Source organism: Papio anubis, chromosome 12 (genome assembly GCF_008728515.1).
Source record: "Papio anubis isolate 15944 chromosome 12, Panubis1.0, whole genome shotgun sequence".
In the NCBI taxonomy this organism is placed as follows: Eukaryota; Metazoa; Chordata; class Mammalia; order Primates; family Cercopithecidae; genus Papio; species Papio anubis.
The window spans coordinates 112171177-112185029 of record NC_044987.1 but is presented as its reverse complement, the minus strand read 5'-3'; the positions used below and the strand labels follow the sequence as shown (position 1 = coordinate 112185029).

General features: G+C 50.0%; 1 protein-coding gene across 1 annotated transcript; it reads right to left on the bottom strand.

Annotated features, from left to right (window-relative positions):
• Positions 1-5441: 5441 nt before the first annotated feature.
• On the bottom strand, positions 5442-10336 carry SCGB1A1 (secretoglobin family 1A member 1). The gene is given in 4 exon segments (XM_017949222.3): positions 5442-5790; positions 6413-6517; positions 6519-6601; positions 9983-10336. Coding segments are annotated over 4 exon segments (276 nt in total). The 5' UTR covers positions 10038-10336; the 3' UTR covers positions 5442-5757.
• Between the last annotated feature and the right edge of the window lie 3517 nt (positions 10337-13853).

Below are 13853 nucleotides of genomic sequence, written 5' to 3'. Positions count from 1 at the left end.
TTTTCAGGGTTTTTTTTTTGCATGTACTATAACTTTATAATGTTAGTTCGCTCATGGAAATGTGTTGGGTGACTAACTACTGATGATTCATCCTCACATTATCCCCATGTGCCTGTTGGTGTATTCTGAAAGTGGTTGGGAGGAACATCCCCTAATTACATGTTTCTGAATGCATTGTTTGTGTGGCCTCATCATCAATAAAGCTTCTCTTTATCGTCTATCTGAAGCCATTTTGAGAGGCAGTCACCCCTACGGTGATTACTGCCCACAAATCCCTTGGCATTCGAAAACAGCAGGCCTTTCATCAGCTGCAAACTAGACATAATTTTATCCATATCATCATGATAAGGCTGATGAAGGCTGGTTTTGCTTCTTCTTCCTGCCTCGTGAGTCATTTGCAGATATTTCTGTCAGGCTAACCTCAACTGTCTCGCATGTACAACAGCAGCTTTCCTACTGATCAATTAGTCCAGGCACATTGACACAAGCCCCTGGATTTTGCAACATGATGGCGGTGTTTGATAATTACCATTCTGCTTTAGGTTTCCTCCAGAGTATGTTTCCTTTGGTTGCAGGTTTCAGGGGTAACAGATACTTTCAAAAAAGTTTTTCACTCAGATTCAGTTTTCTTGACAACATGATCAAGAAATGTGGTCTTTTCCTCCCATGGGTTCCTCAAAGGTATGAATGCTAAAATTACTATCATGCTAAAATATTTGTTTTTTTGAGACGAGTTCGCCTCTGTCGCCTTCAGGCTGGGAGTGCAGTAGCGTGATCTCAGCCAGCTCACCTCGGTTCACCATTCTTCCCCACCAGCCTCCCGCAGTTGGGACTGTACCGCCACCACTCGCTAAGCTTGTATTTTTAGTAGAGACGGGTTTCACCATGTTAGCCAGGCTGATCTCCTGACCTCATGATCCGCCGGGCCTCCAAAGTGTTGACAGGCTTGAGCCAACGCTACCGCCACATTTAAGGAGTTTTTAATCTTTTTTTTTTTTTTTTTGAAGTTTTTTGCTTTGATGAGCTTTGTTTGTTTTTTGCTTTTGTTTTCGTTTTTGTTTTTTTGAGACAAGGTCTTGCTCAGTCACCCCAGGCTGGAGTGCAGTGCTGAGATCTCAGCTCACTGCAACCTCTGTCTCCTGGGCTCAAGTGATCCTCCCACCTCAACCTCCTGAGTAGCTGGGATTACAGGCATGCGCCACCACACCCAGCTAATTTTTGTAGGTTTTTTTTTTTTTTTGTAGAGGCAGAGGTATCACTATATTGTCCAGACTGGTCTCGACTCCTGGACTCAGGCTATCTGCCAGCCTTAGACTACCAGAATGCTGGGATTACCAGCACTTTGGGAGGCCGAGGAGGATGGATCACCTGAGGTCAGGAGTTTGAGACCAGCCTGGCCAACATGGTGAAACCCTGAAATACAAAAATTAACTGGGCGTGGTGGCAGACACCTGTAATCCCAGTTACTTGGGAGGCTGAGACAGGAGAATTGCTTGAACCCAGGAGGCAGAGGTTGCACTGAGCTGAGATTGCACTGCTGCACTGCAGCCTGGGCAACAAGGAGAGAAACTCCGTCTAAAAAAAAAAAAAAATTGCTGGGATTGCAGGATTACAGGCATGACCCATTGTGCCCAGCCTTGATGAGTTATGTTTTCAGTTTTTTCTTCACACAGCTTGTGCCTAATGCCTCCCAAAGGCAGGAATGCTTATAGTCATACGTTGGCCTCCCTGTGTTTTGGAGCTTAGCATATTCATAGTGAAAATGGCTGATTGTATAATTATGTATTTATATAAAATGGGGGGGGGGGGGCGGCATACTCTTTCTTTCTCTCCTCCTCCTCCTCCTTCAAATGTAAAAATCATTCTTAGCTTAAGGTTTGTTTAAAAACTGGCCACAGGCTGGGCGCGGTGGCTCACGCCTGTAATCTTAGCACTTTGGGAAGTTGAAGCGGTTGGATCACTCCTGAGGTCAGGAGTTCAAGACCAGCCTGACCAACATGGTGAGACCCCATCTCTACTAAGAATACAAAAAAAATGGCCAGCCACAGTGGCTCATGCCTGAATCCCAACACTTTGGGAGTCAGAGGTGGGCGGATCACCTGAGGTCGGGAGTTCAAGACCAGCCTGACCAACATGGTGAAAACTGTCTCTACTAAAAATTAGCCAGGTGTGGTGGCGTGTGCCTGTAATCCCAGCTACTTGGGAGGCTGAGGCAGGAGAATCGCTTGAACCTGGGAGGTAGAGGTTGCAGTGAGCTGAGATTGTGCCACTGCACTCCACCCTGGGTCACAGAGTGACATTCCGTCTCCAAAAAAAAAAAAAAAAAGAAAAGAAAAGAAAAAAAATTAGGCTATATAGCCTGAGCTTGGCCTACTGGCCATAGTCTATAGACCCATGCTATAATACACGAGTAACTGGTGTTAGTAACTACAGTTACATACAGTAACTGGTGTGAGTAACACAGATAGAAAAGAATCCGGTGAACGGTGCCTTCATTTCTCGAATTTCCTGCTTTCTGTCAACATGCATCACACAGATACGTGCTCTTCCTGTGGTTGCAATCAGTTTATCTTTGCATTCTGCTGTTTTAAAATTTAACGCCCATTTCTGTGGATTGGCATAGCTCACATTCTTGTGAATCACCAACAGTGATTCCTGAAGTGTCGTCCCCAGCCTCAAGCCTCTCTGCACCGTAATTGTGCTTCTTATCCTCAGATACCTGCCTTGCATTGGCCCTGGGTAAATGTTTCTCTTGGCTGTGAATAGGCAATTAAAATTCTGAGCCTTTTATGGCTCTGGATGCTTATCCCATGGAACAATACTCACCCAGGCGGATGGCCCACCAACGCAAAGGTATGTGCTTTAGGTTAGGATGACCTGGTGAAGGAGAATGTGATGCCTCAGCAGGGAGGGAGTGGGGGAGGAGAGGGAGCCGGGCAGCCCCCATCAAGGCCCCACCCGAAGCAAGGAATCTCTTTTGGAGTTGCCAGTCCCCCGACCTGCTCTGGAAGTTTTACAATCAGAGCCCCTCCTCCGTGGCTGACAATGAAGGGCGTGATGGCTTTCTAGTTTATGTGCGCGAGTGTGTGTTTGGGGGTGTGTGGACTTTGCTCATCACCATCATTTGGATTTTTGGCCAAAAATTGGGGCACAGGCTCTGGAATCTGGGTTGTGAGGAGTAATTGAGAGATTGCGAAAGCGCCTGCCAGCACCTAAGCAATCAATATGGGTTATTGGGTTGTGGTTTTTGCCTGCGGACTTTAAAAACTGGGCAGGCGGAGGTCAAAGGCCGGCCCTGCCAGCTCCCCGCGGTCTTCTCCTCCTTTAGGGCTGTCTCAGGTTCTAGATTCCGCGGGCCTCACCCTTGAAATCATCTGGGAATGGAATTATTGCTAATCCCAAAAGGGCTGACACACCACTCCCTGGCAGGGTGCAACTGGGTGGCAACATGATTTGTGTGACTGCCCCTGTTTTCCCTCAGAATTTGGATTTTAAAACTTTCGAAATACGAGATTTTTATTATATATATATATATTTATTATTATTATTATTATTTTTGGAGTGCGGTGGCGTGATCTCAGCTCACTGCAACCTCCCAGGCTGGAGTGCAGTGGCGCGACCTCGATCTCGGCTCACTGCAACCTCCACCTCCCAGGTTCAAGCGATTCTCCTGCCTCAGCTTCCCAAGTAGCTGGGACTACAGGCGTGCACTACCACGCCCAGGGCTAATTTTGTATTTTTAGTAGAGATGGGGTTTCACCATGTTGGCCAGGCTGGTCTCGAACTCCTGACCTCAGGTGATCCACGCACCTCGGCCTCCCAAAGTGCTGGGATTACAGGAGTGAGCCACCACGCCTGGCCGAGATTTTAAAAATTATACGGATGACACCAGATCCCCAGAGCCGGACCTCTGGGTGCCTCAGCCCCCACAGCGCGTCCACACAGGGACCCTGTGGAGGACGCTGCCCCCTTGTGGTGGTGGCGCGCCAAGCCTGCCGGACTACGTTGCTCCATGGAGGGGCCGGGACTGGCGAGCTCTATCTCTAACCAACCACCTCCTTCCGTGCCCTCTGCCGACGCCCCTCCGATTCCTCAGCCCCTCTGCAGTCCTCCACCTTTTTCTTTCTTTCCTTTTGAGACAGGGTCTCACCCTTGTCACCCAGGCTGGAGTGCAGTGGCACAATCATAGCTCACTGCAGCCAGGAACTGCTCAAGAGATCCTCCTGCCTCAGCCTCCAGAGTAGCCAGGTCTACAGGCATGCGTTGCCAGACTCCGCTAATTTATTTTTATTTTTGTAGAGATGGAGTCTCACTCTGTTGCCAGGCTGGTCTTGAACTCCTGAGCTCAAGCCATCCTCCCACCTCTGCCTCCCAAAGTGCTGGGATTACAGGCATGAGCCACCACGCCTAGCCAATCCTCCACTCTGTTTAGGTACTGTGGGTAATGTGGCCCAGCAGGGGGCTGGCTGCCATGAAACTGGCCGGGGATTCGGGGATCTTCATATCCACAGGGATGCATCTTTAGGATGAGTTCTATTCTTTGCACATTTTGCTATAGAGCAATTTTAAAAACCAATCAGCCACACTTTTTTTTTTTTTTTTTTTTTTTGAGATGGAGTTTCACTCTTGTTGTCCAGGCTGGAGTGCAGTGTCACGATCTTGGCTCACTGCAACTTCTGCCTCCCAGGTCAAGTGATTCTCCTGCCTCAGCCACCCAAGTAGCTGGGATTACAGGCACGCACCACCATGTCTGGCTAATTTTTTGTATATTTAGTAGAGACGGGGTTTCACCATGTTGGCCAGGCTGGTCTCGAACTCCTGACCTCAGGTGATCCACCCGCCTCGGCCTCTCAAAGTCCTGGGATTACAGGCATGAGCTACAGTGCCTGGCCATCAGCCACACTTTTTGAGCAGCCAGGGCTGTGTGGCTGGTACAAAGGCCTTAAGGTTTGAAAGGGGCTTGGCTCTTTTTAAAAACTGAGGGCAGGGAAGGTGGGGGTGTGTGTGGGGACTGAGCAGAATGAGGGAGCCATGGGAAGGAGGGGTACAGGAAAGACTGGTGAGGGGCCACCATCGTCAGGGTTTAGAATTTTACAATAAGAGCCCTGGAAAACTTTGAAGGATGGAGAGGGACTTTGCACTTGAGAAGAATTCCTTTGGATTGCTGGAGAGGGGATTGTGGGGGCCCTGGAGTCTGCCTGGGAGCCAGAGAGGAGGCCCTGGGGGCTGTACAGGCAGGTATGGGGGTGTTGCCTATGGAGTTGGAGTGAAGGATTCCAGAGGCCCTGTAGAGGTAGCCTGGGTTGGCTAGAGAAGGAAGGATCGCGGATGTTCCTCAGGCTGCTGCAGCCCAGCGGGGAGAATGGAGCTACAACTCATTGAGATAGGAACAGACTGGGGCAGGGATCACTGGTTCTGTTGGACAGGTGGAGTCTGTGATGTTGAGTAAATGGTCTGATATAAGGGGAGGGGGCTTGAGTTCTGTTGGAGGCAGAAACCTAGAGGAAAGGAGCTTTGGAAGAGCCCAGAGATTTCTGCTGGGATCCAAGAGCAGAGTTTTGTCTGCTTTCCTTTTGTCCTGGCTCACCTCACCCAGACAGGGGCAGACCCCCACCATAACAAGGAGACCAAAAAGACACAGGGGGCACAAAAGTGAGATGCTTGTGGTCTATTGAAGGGAGCAAGGCTGGTGGGCGTGGACTCAAAGCACGGCAGCGGCAGGGGCTGGAGCAGTTGGGGATCTTCGGCTTCTAAATCCTAATTACACAGTAAGCTTTTGTCTATTTTTTCCTAAAACAAATAAACAAAGAAAGAAACAAACAGAAAAGCTCAACACAACAGTGAATGAATTGCATAGTTAGGCAGAGATGATGAGCCATAGAAACTTTAACATCAACCGAGAGGTGCAGTCAACTCTAGGAGGAACTGAGGTAGTAAGGGCTTGGATTGTTTCTCAAAAGCCTCTTGAAAAATAGTAAGAGGAGGCCGGGCGCGGTGGCTCACGCCTGTAATCCCAGCACTTTGGGAGGCTGAGGCGGGTGGATCACCTGAGGTCAGGAGTTCAAGACCAGCCTGGCAAACATGGTGAAACCCTGTCGCTACAAAAATACAAAAATTAGCTGGGCATGACGGCGGGTGCCTGTAATCCCAGCTGCTTGGGAGGCTGAGGCCGGAGAATCGCTTGAACCTGGGAGGCGGAGGTTGCAGTGAGCCAAAATCGTGCCATTGCAACTTAGCCTGGGCGACAGAGCAAGACTCTGTTTCAAAAAAGATCACTGTGCTGCCTGCCTGGGGACAGTGGCACTGTGACTCTCCTCTCTGGATTAGAGACAGGTCTGAAAACTGGGGCAACCCTGCAGCCCCATTTGGAGAAGCCACTTCTAACCAGTGTGAAGTGAAGGGCGCTGGTTACCATGAGCTTAATGATGCTGTCTCTGGCCTTTGCGGGGAGGGTGTCCACCAGCTTCTTCAGCTGAGCCCCTGCCTCACTCATGTCTTGATCGGGGCTGAAAAAATCCCATGGCAGCCTCAAAACTGGAGGGTGTGTCCAGGCACAGGGATTCAATGACACGCAGAAAGGTCGGGCAGACCTCTGCGGAAGCTGCAACACAGAGAAGAGAAGGCATATGTCTCCAGGCCCCTTTCCAAGCTGGCTAGCTCTCTGGCTGGGTCTGCCCAGATGCATACAGCCAGGCCCATCGGCGGGAGACAGCACCCTTGTCACCGATGGGCTAGAGTGTGAGATCTGCTGGTGCTCTGAGAGGTTGCCTATTGGGTGCTGTGCGAATACTTTCTGGATTACGGCCAGCTTTTTGTGGATTGCCTGAGTCTTCCTTGGATTTCTTGGGTTGAGGTGAGCAAGGTGCCACTTTTCTTTCTGTTAGAGATCAAGGCAGAGTATTGATAACAGAAGCTGCTGGCCTGATTTGTTAATGCCGTGTGGAGGCTGGGAAGAGGCCACTGAGGGTTTTGTTACCTGCCGGAAACTTGCCTCTCCTCAGTGGCTAGGGATGCCCTGAGCCATGCTTCACTGCGGGCATGTGACAAATTCAGGCTCTGGCAGGAAGAAGCGATTATAAGCCAGGTGCGGTGGCTCACACCTGCAAGCCTAGCACTTTGGGAGGCCGAGGTGGGCGGATCAGGAGGTCAGGAGTTCCAGACCAGCCTGGCCAACATGGTGAAACCCCGTCTCTACCAAAAATACAAAATATTAGCTAGGTGTGGTGCTGGGTGCCTATAATCCTAGCTACTCCGGAGGCTGAGGCAGGAGAATGGCTTGAACCCCAGAGGCAGAAGTTGCAGTGAGCCGAGATCTCGTCACTGCACTCCAGTCTGGGCAACAGAGTGAGACTCTCTCTCAAAAAAAAAAAAAAAAAAAAGGAAGAAGCCATTGTGATTGTACCAGCCAAACATGGGTCTCCCAACCTGGCCGGGAAGTGTGGCACACTCAGCTCACAGACAGAGCAGCCACTTGTACCGCTGCATTCCCTTCAACACAGAGCTTCAAGACTGTGTTTTCTTCTCAGGTCCTTACAACCAGGAACATGGGGGAAAGTCACCATTTTCTACCCCCTGCTTGCCTCCATCTTCCCAGTGAGTCTTTTTTTTTTTTTTTTTTGAGACGGAGTCTCGCTCTGTCACCCAGGCTGGAGTGCAGTGGCCGGATCTCAGCTCACTGCAAGCTCCGCCTCCCAGGTCTACGCCATTCTCCTGCCTCAGCCTCCCGAGTAGCTGGGACTACAGGCGCCTGCCACCTCGCCCGGCTAGTTTTTTGTATTTTTTTAGTAGAGACAGGGTTTCACCGTGTTAGCCAGGATGGTCTCGATCTCCTGACCTCGTGATCCGCCCGTCTCGGCCTCCCAAAGTGCTGGGATTACAGGCTTGAGCCACCGCGCCCGGCCCCCAGTGAGTCTTAAATCCCTTGTCCCTGAATTCTCTGCCTCCCGTACAAATTTACCTTCCCTCCTCCGACTCCAGGGCCTCTCTAGAAATGGCCACTCCAAGTCAGACCCTCTCCGGAACTTAGGTCCTTGCTTTGTAACTTACTATGTCACCAGGCAAGTCACTCTGTCTTTCCGTAGCTCAGTTTTCTCATCTGTAAAATGGGAACAATATCCCTACTTCATTTTATTTTTTATTTTTTAAATTTTAATTTAATTTTAATTTTATTTTTATTTATTTATTTGTTTTGAGACGGAGTCTCGCTCTATTGCCCAGGCTGGAGTGCAGTGGTGCTGTCTCGGCTCACTGCAACCTCTGCCTCCCAGGTTCAGTGATCCTCCTGCTTCAGCCTCCCAAGTAGCTGGGACTACAGGTATGCATCACCATGGCTGGCTAATTTTTGTATTTTTAGTAGAGACAGGGTTTCACCATGTTGGCCAGGTTGGTCCTGAACTCCTGACCTCAAATGAGTTGGCCTCCCAAAGTGCTAGGATTACAGGCATGAGCCACTGTGCCTGGCCCAGTATCCTTACTTCATAGGGTTGTTGTAAGAATGAAAAGAGAGGCCAGGTGTAGTGGCTCACGCCTAATCGCAGCACTTTGGGAGGCCTAGGCGGGCGGATCATGACATCAAGAGATCGAGACCATCCTGGCCAACATGGTGAAACCTTGTCTCTACTAAAAATACAAAAATTAGCTGGGCACAGTGCTGCGTGCCTGTAATCCCAGCTACTTGGGAGGCTGAGGTAGGAGAATCGCTTGAGCCCGGGAGGCGGAGGTTGCAGTGAGTGAGCTGAGATCGTGCCACTGCACTCCAGCCTGGCAACAGAGCTAGACTCCATCTCAAAAAAAAAAAAAGAAAAGAAAAGAGATACTAAAGAGCTACTATGTGAAAGGGTGACAGTGATTGTCACATTGTGTGAAGTAAGCGTTAAATATTGTATGTGTGTGCACACAAATAGACAAATGAAATGCATCTGACCCACCCCTTAACATGTTTCAGAACTATCTTGCTCAGCCACCCACCTCTGTACGCAGACAGCACTGAGATCTAATTAATACACATTTCAGTCCAAAATGATGTCATTTTCTCTGAAAAACAAATAAGCCTTGCTGCAAAATAGTTGTTCCTACTGCTTCTTGGTTTGGGTTTTCTAACTCCCCAGTGTCATAAAACTTATCTCCATGGGTGCTGTGAAGCTTTCCAAGTGAATTAATTGGAGTTTATTTATTAAAAAACAACAACAATATTTTCAGACGAGAATGGAAGAGGCTGATGCAGAGTGAAAAACAGAGTTAGATAACCCAGTTCCCCAAAGACGGGGGATCTTGGAGAGAGGTGTCATCCTTCCTTCCTTCCTTTCTCCCCCCTCTCCCTCTCTCCCTCTCTCTGTCTGCCCCTCTTTCCCCCACAATTCTTTTCCTTTTAATGACAGCAGCAACTACTCAGAGACTCCTAATCCCTTTTGCAGAGGACAGAAATGTTTAGAAAACTCCACTCTGGGTTGGCAGTTCCCCAAAGGGAAGATCTCTTTCTGGAATATTCTTCTGTGCCCAGAATGAGAGACCTTGTCTTGGGTTGGGTTTCTTTTGGGGTCATGAGTCCCTGCAGCTCCCCTTCCCGTGACTTCAGCTGTCAGCATGGAGTGGAGACCCCAGACTTGGAGGCTGCACCAAGGTCTCGGCATCTTGGGGTGTGTCCAGGTCTGGGAGGAGGGCCTCATTATTCCTACGCTGGATGCACTCATCTTTATGAGGTGTCCTCCACCCCTCCCTCCAGCCTATTCCATTCCCTGGGATTCTGAGGGTTGCTGGATATGGAAGATGGGACCCTTTTTATGCTTCCTCACAGCCTGGGGCTCTCTCCAAGTTCCCAAGATGAGCTTGCTCACCAGACCCAGTTTTCTGAGACTCAGCATGCCCAGGTCCTCCCAGCGGCTACAGAGCAGACATGGGCAGCTCACCCCTTCTTCTGAGCAAAACTGGGTGGTCCTGAGAGTTCCTAAGTCCAGGAGGGAGGGAAGGGACTCTGAGCACTCACCGGAGCTGCAGTAGAGAGCCAGCGTGACCAGGGGGAGGGTGACAGCGAGTTTCATGGTGGAGGCGGGGGATGCTCTGGCCCATCAATGATTCCGTCTCTGAGACTGGTGGGCTAGTAGGAGACATGCCCAGCAAGGTGCCTTTTATATGCTCCAGGCAGCAGCGCCCAGATGGGGAAGGGTAGGGCAAGGGCTCTACGTAAGATACCGCACTATTTGCTTGGGCATTGGCTCGGCGGAATAGGTAAATATTCCCGTTTCTCAACTCAGTTTCTGTCCCCATTGAAACTGAGCTCACACAATGGGCCCCTTGGGGGTGGAGTGCCAAGCCCTGCCTGAAGGCAGTGAAGGGAACCCATGTCAGAGGATGGGGAAACCCAGCTGCCTGTGTCAGTCACTGAACCTGGGCACTGGGGCAGTCCAGGTCAAGAGAAGCAATTGTGGAGCCCACCTGGAGAAACTGAGGCCCAAGGTCCCTCCCAAGTGGCAGGGAGAGGACTAGGACTAGGACTCAGGATCCTGACTCTCCACTGGGCTCTTTCATAGGCTCCCCTCTGAGGAGGGCGACTGAACCTTAAGCCAGGAAAGTGACATGGTTCGGAGCATTGCTGTGGTCAGACTTGGGTGGGCCCTGGACTGTTGAACAAAAGGGACCCTTCCAGAATTCCCATCAGAAACCCGAGCCCTGCCACAGGCTGGGTCTGTTCCCACCCAGAAGTGCTCTCAAGTCCTGTGCTCCTGATGGGCCAATTGGCAGGACCTTCGGTCCTTATCTCACTTGACCTCCCAACGGCCTTGACACCTGCGACCGCTTCCTTCTCGAACCATTCTCTCTCCTGCGCTCCCACGCCTCAGTTCTTTCCTGTTTTCCTTCTCTGGCTATTCCTTCTTGTTCTCTTTAGATGTTTATGCTTTACTGTTCTTGAGTGTTGATGGTTCCCAGGCTTTGGCCTTCTCCCCTTTCTTGCCTCCAGTTGCCATTTCCTGGTTCTTCTCCAAAGCCCGGGCTTCATAGCACCTAGCCTGGCCTAGTCAAAATCCCCTGACTCAACCTCCCTGCTTCCCAGCTTGCTTTCCTCAGCCATCCTCGGAAAGGCCATCGGAATGATTTTCCTAAAGCCCATTGGTCATGTCCTTCTTGAAACCCTTAAACTCTTCCTTTTGCCTATAGAATAAAATTCAAGTGCAATTTACAAGGCCCTTGCCCACTGGCCTTTGCCTACCATTTGAACTTCACTTCTCCTCTCCCCGACACAGCGACTTAGCCCTCTCTTACTATTTGTGGATTCGAGAATGTTCCATGTTTTTTCATGTCTTTCTACCTATGCACAAGCTAAGCCTCGTGCCTGAATACACATTTCCTGCCTTGTCCACTTCTCCAAATTCTATTTGTACTCCAAGACTCAATCAAATGTCGATCCACTCATTCATCCAATAAATGCTGACCACCTATGATGTGCCAGACGAGGTGCTAGGAGTTGGGAATTGGGGTAGATAGACATGGAGAAGCATTGCATGCCACTTCCAGAACTCCTCAAAAATAAATAAACAAACAAACAAATAAATAAATAAATAATAAATAAATAAACAAACAAAAGGCCGGACACTGTGGCTCACGCCTGTAATCCCAGGACTTTGGGAGGCTGAGGCGAGTGGATCACCTAAGGTCAGGAGTTTGAGACCAGCCTGGCCAACATGACGAAACCCTAAAACTACAAAAATTAGCTGGGCGTGATGGTGGGTGCCTATAATCCCAGCGACTTGGGAGGCTGAGGCAGGAGAATTGCTTGAACCTGGGAGTCAGAGATTGTGATGAGCCGAGATCACGCCATTGCACTCCGGCCTGGGCAACAAGAACAAAACTCCGTGTCGGAAAAAAGAAACAAAAAAAAAAGTATCCCGTTGTGCCTGAGGGTTTCGAAGGGGTTGCTGTGCCTGCATAGGGGGCATTCAGGGGCCAGAGCACACAAGGCCTTGTTCTAAGGCCTTTACACTCAGAGTGGGAAGCTCTTGAAGGTTTTAATCAGGGAGTGACATGGTCTGATACCCTTTCCTGATGAACTGACCCTGACTTGGGCAGCTGGGGGAATGGGGTGTTGTTTCTTGACATAGAGAAGACTTGGGAAAAACAAGGTTGGGGGTGAAAATAGGGAGTGAAGCCTTCCCCAACAGGTGGTTCTGATGAGTGGCAGCTCTCCCTGTGGGCCTCTCTTCCCCCTCTGCTTACAGGGCTCATTATACAATCTTTTAACTTTGCAATTGTTTATTTTCTTGTATGACTGCTTCACTTGACTGACCTCCTTTAGGGCTGAGGCCACTGTAAGCCAAGGTACGCAACGCTTGCTAAACAGGAATCCCTGGAATTAATCCATGCATGAGGCCTTTGTGCCATGTGACAGTTGAAGGCCATGGTGACCCCTGAACCGTCCCACTCAGAGACGCCTTAACACTGGTAAGAGCACACTTTCTAAACTAGCAACCAACAAAGACTTGTCAAGTACGTTACGGGATGTCCTTACAATGAAACGCTGTGTGGCTGAAAACAGAGAAAGAAGATCTTCTGAACCGATGGTGAAATGATCTCCAAGGCAGATTGCTAAGGGGAAAAACAAGGCATGAACAGAGTAAAAAAGAACAAAGACAAGGCCGGGCGTGGTGGCTCACGCCTGTAATCCCAGCACTTTGGGAGGCTGAGGTGGGTGGATCATGAGGTCGATTGAGACCATCCTGGCCAACATAGTGAAACCCTGTCTCTACTAAAAAATTACAAAAAAAAGAAAAAAAAAAATTAGCCGGGTGTGGTGGTGGGTGCCTGTAATCCCAGCTACTCGGGAGGCTGAGGCACAAAAATCACTTGAACCCAGGAGGCGGAGGTGGCAGTGAACCAAGATTGCACCACTGCACTCCAGCCTGGTGACAGAGCAAGACTCCATTTCAAAAAAAAAAAAAAAAGAGAATTCACATCTGCATTTGCTTGTATTTGCTATTTGCACAAAGTATCTCGGAAGTGCCTTCTTTCTTTTAGGTTTTCTTCTGTGTCCTATCATCCGGGCTCTTGAATCCAGCCTATCTTGAGGACTTCAGGGTCTGCATCCCTCCCCTCTTGGGGACTGTTGAACGGTGTAGCCTGCCTGCAATCCCAGCACTTTGGGAGGCCAAGGAGGGCAGATCACCTGAGGTTGGGAGTCCGAGACCAGCCTGGCCAACATGGCAAAAACCCCTCTCTACTAAAAATACAAAAATTAGCCGGGTGTGGTGGCAGACACTTGTAATCCCAGCTATTCAGGAGGCTGAGGCAGGAGAATTGCTTGAGCCGGGGAGGCGGAGGTTGTAGTGAGCCAAGATTGTGCCATTGTACTCTAGCCTGGATGACAAGAGAGAAAATAAATAATTTCCATCTCAAAAATAAATAAATAAATAAAAGGTGTGTGTGGCTGATGGAGCTGAAATGGGCAAGGAAGGTGAGCTGGACCATGGGTACACCTAAAGCCCATCCAATGCCGCCACTAGTGGATCCCTCTGTGGGCAGTGGCTGGTCTGGCCGGGGCAGCAGTGATGGCCACAGGGGTCTTAGGCAGGAGTCATATCACCCATAACCTCAGACTCTGCTCTCTACTTTCCACCTTCATGGTGCAAGGTCCTGGGGACAGGATAGCTGGCTCCTGGGTCTTTGAGGAACTTCACAGCTAGGAGGAGAGACAGAGATGGGTGTAACTGGTGGGAATGCTCTGTGGGGAGATGGAGGAAGTCAGAGAAGGAAGCGGTGCTCTGGGAGTTGAGAGGGGGCTGCCCCCAGGCCGGGCACGGGGGCTCATGCCTGTAATCCCAGCACTTTGAGAGGCCGAGGCGGGCAGATCACTTGAGGTTGGGAGT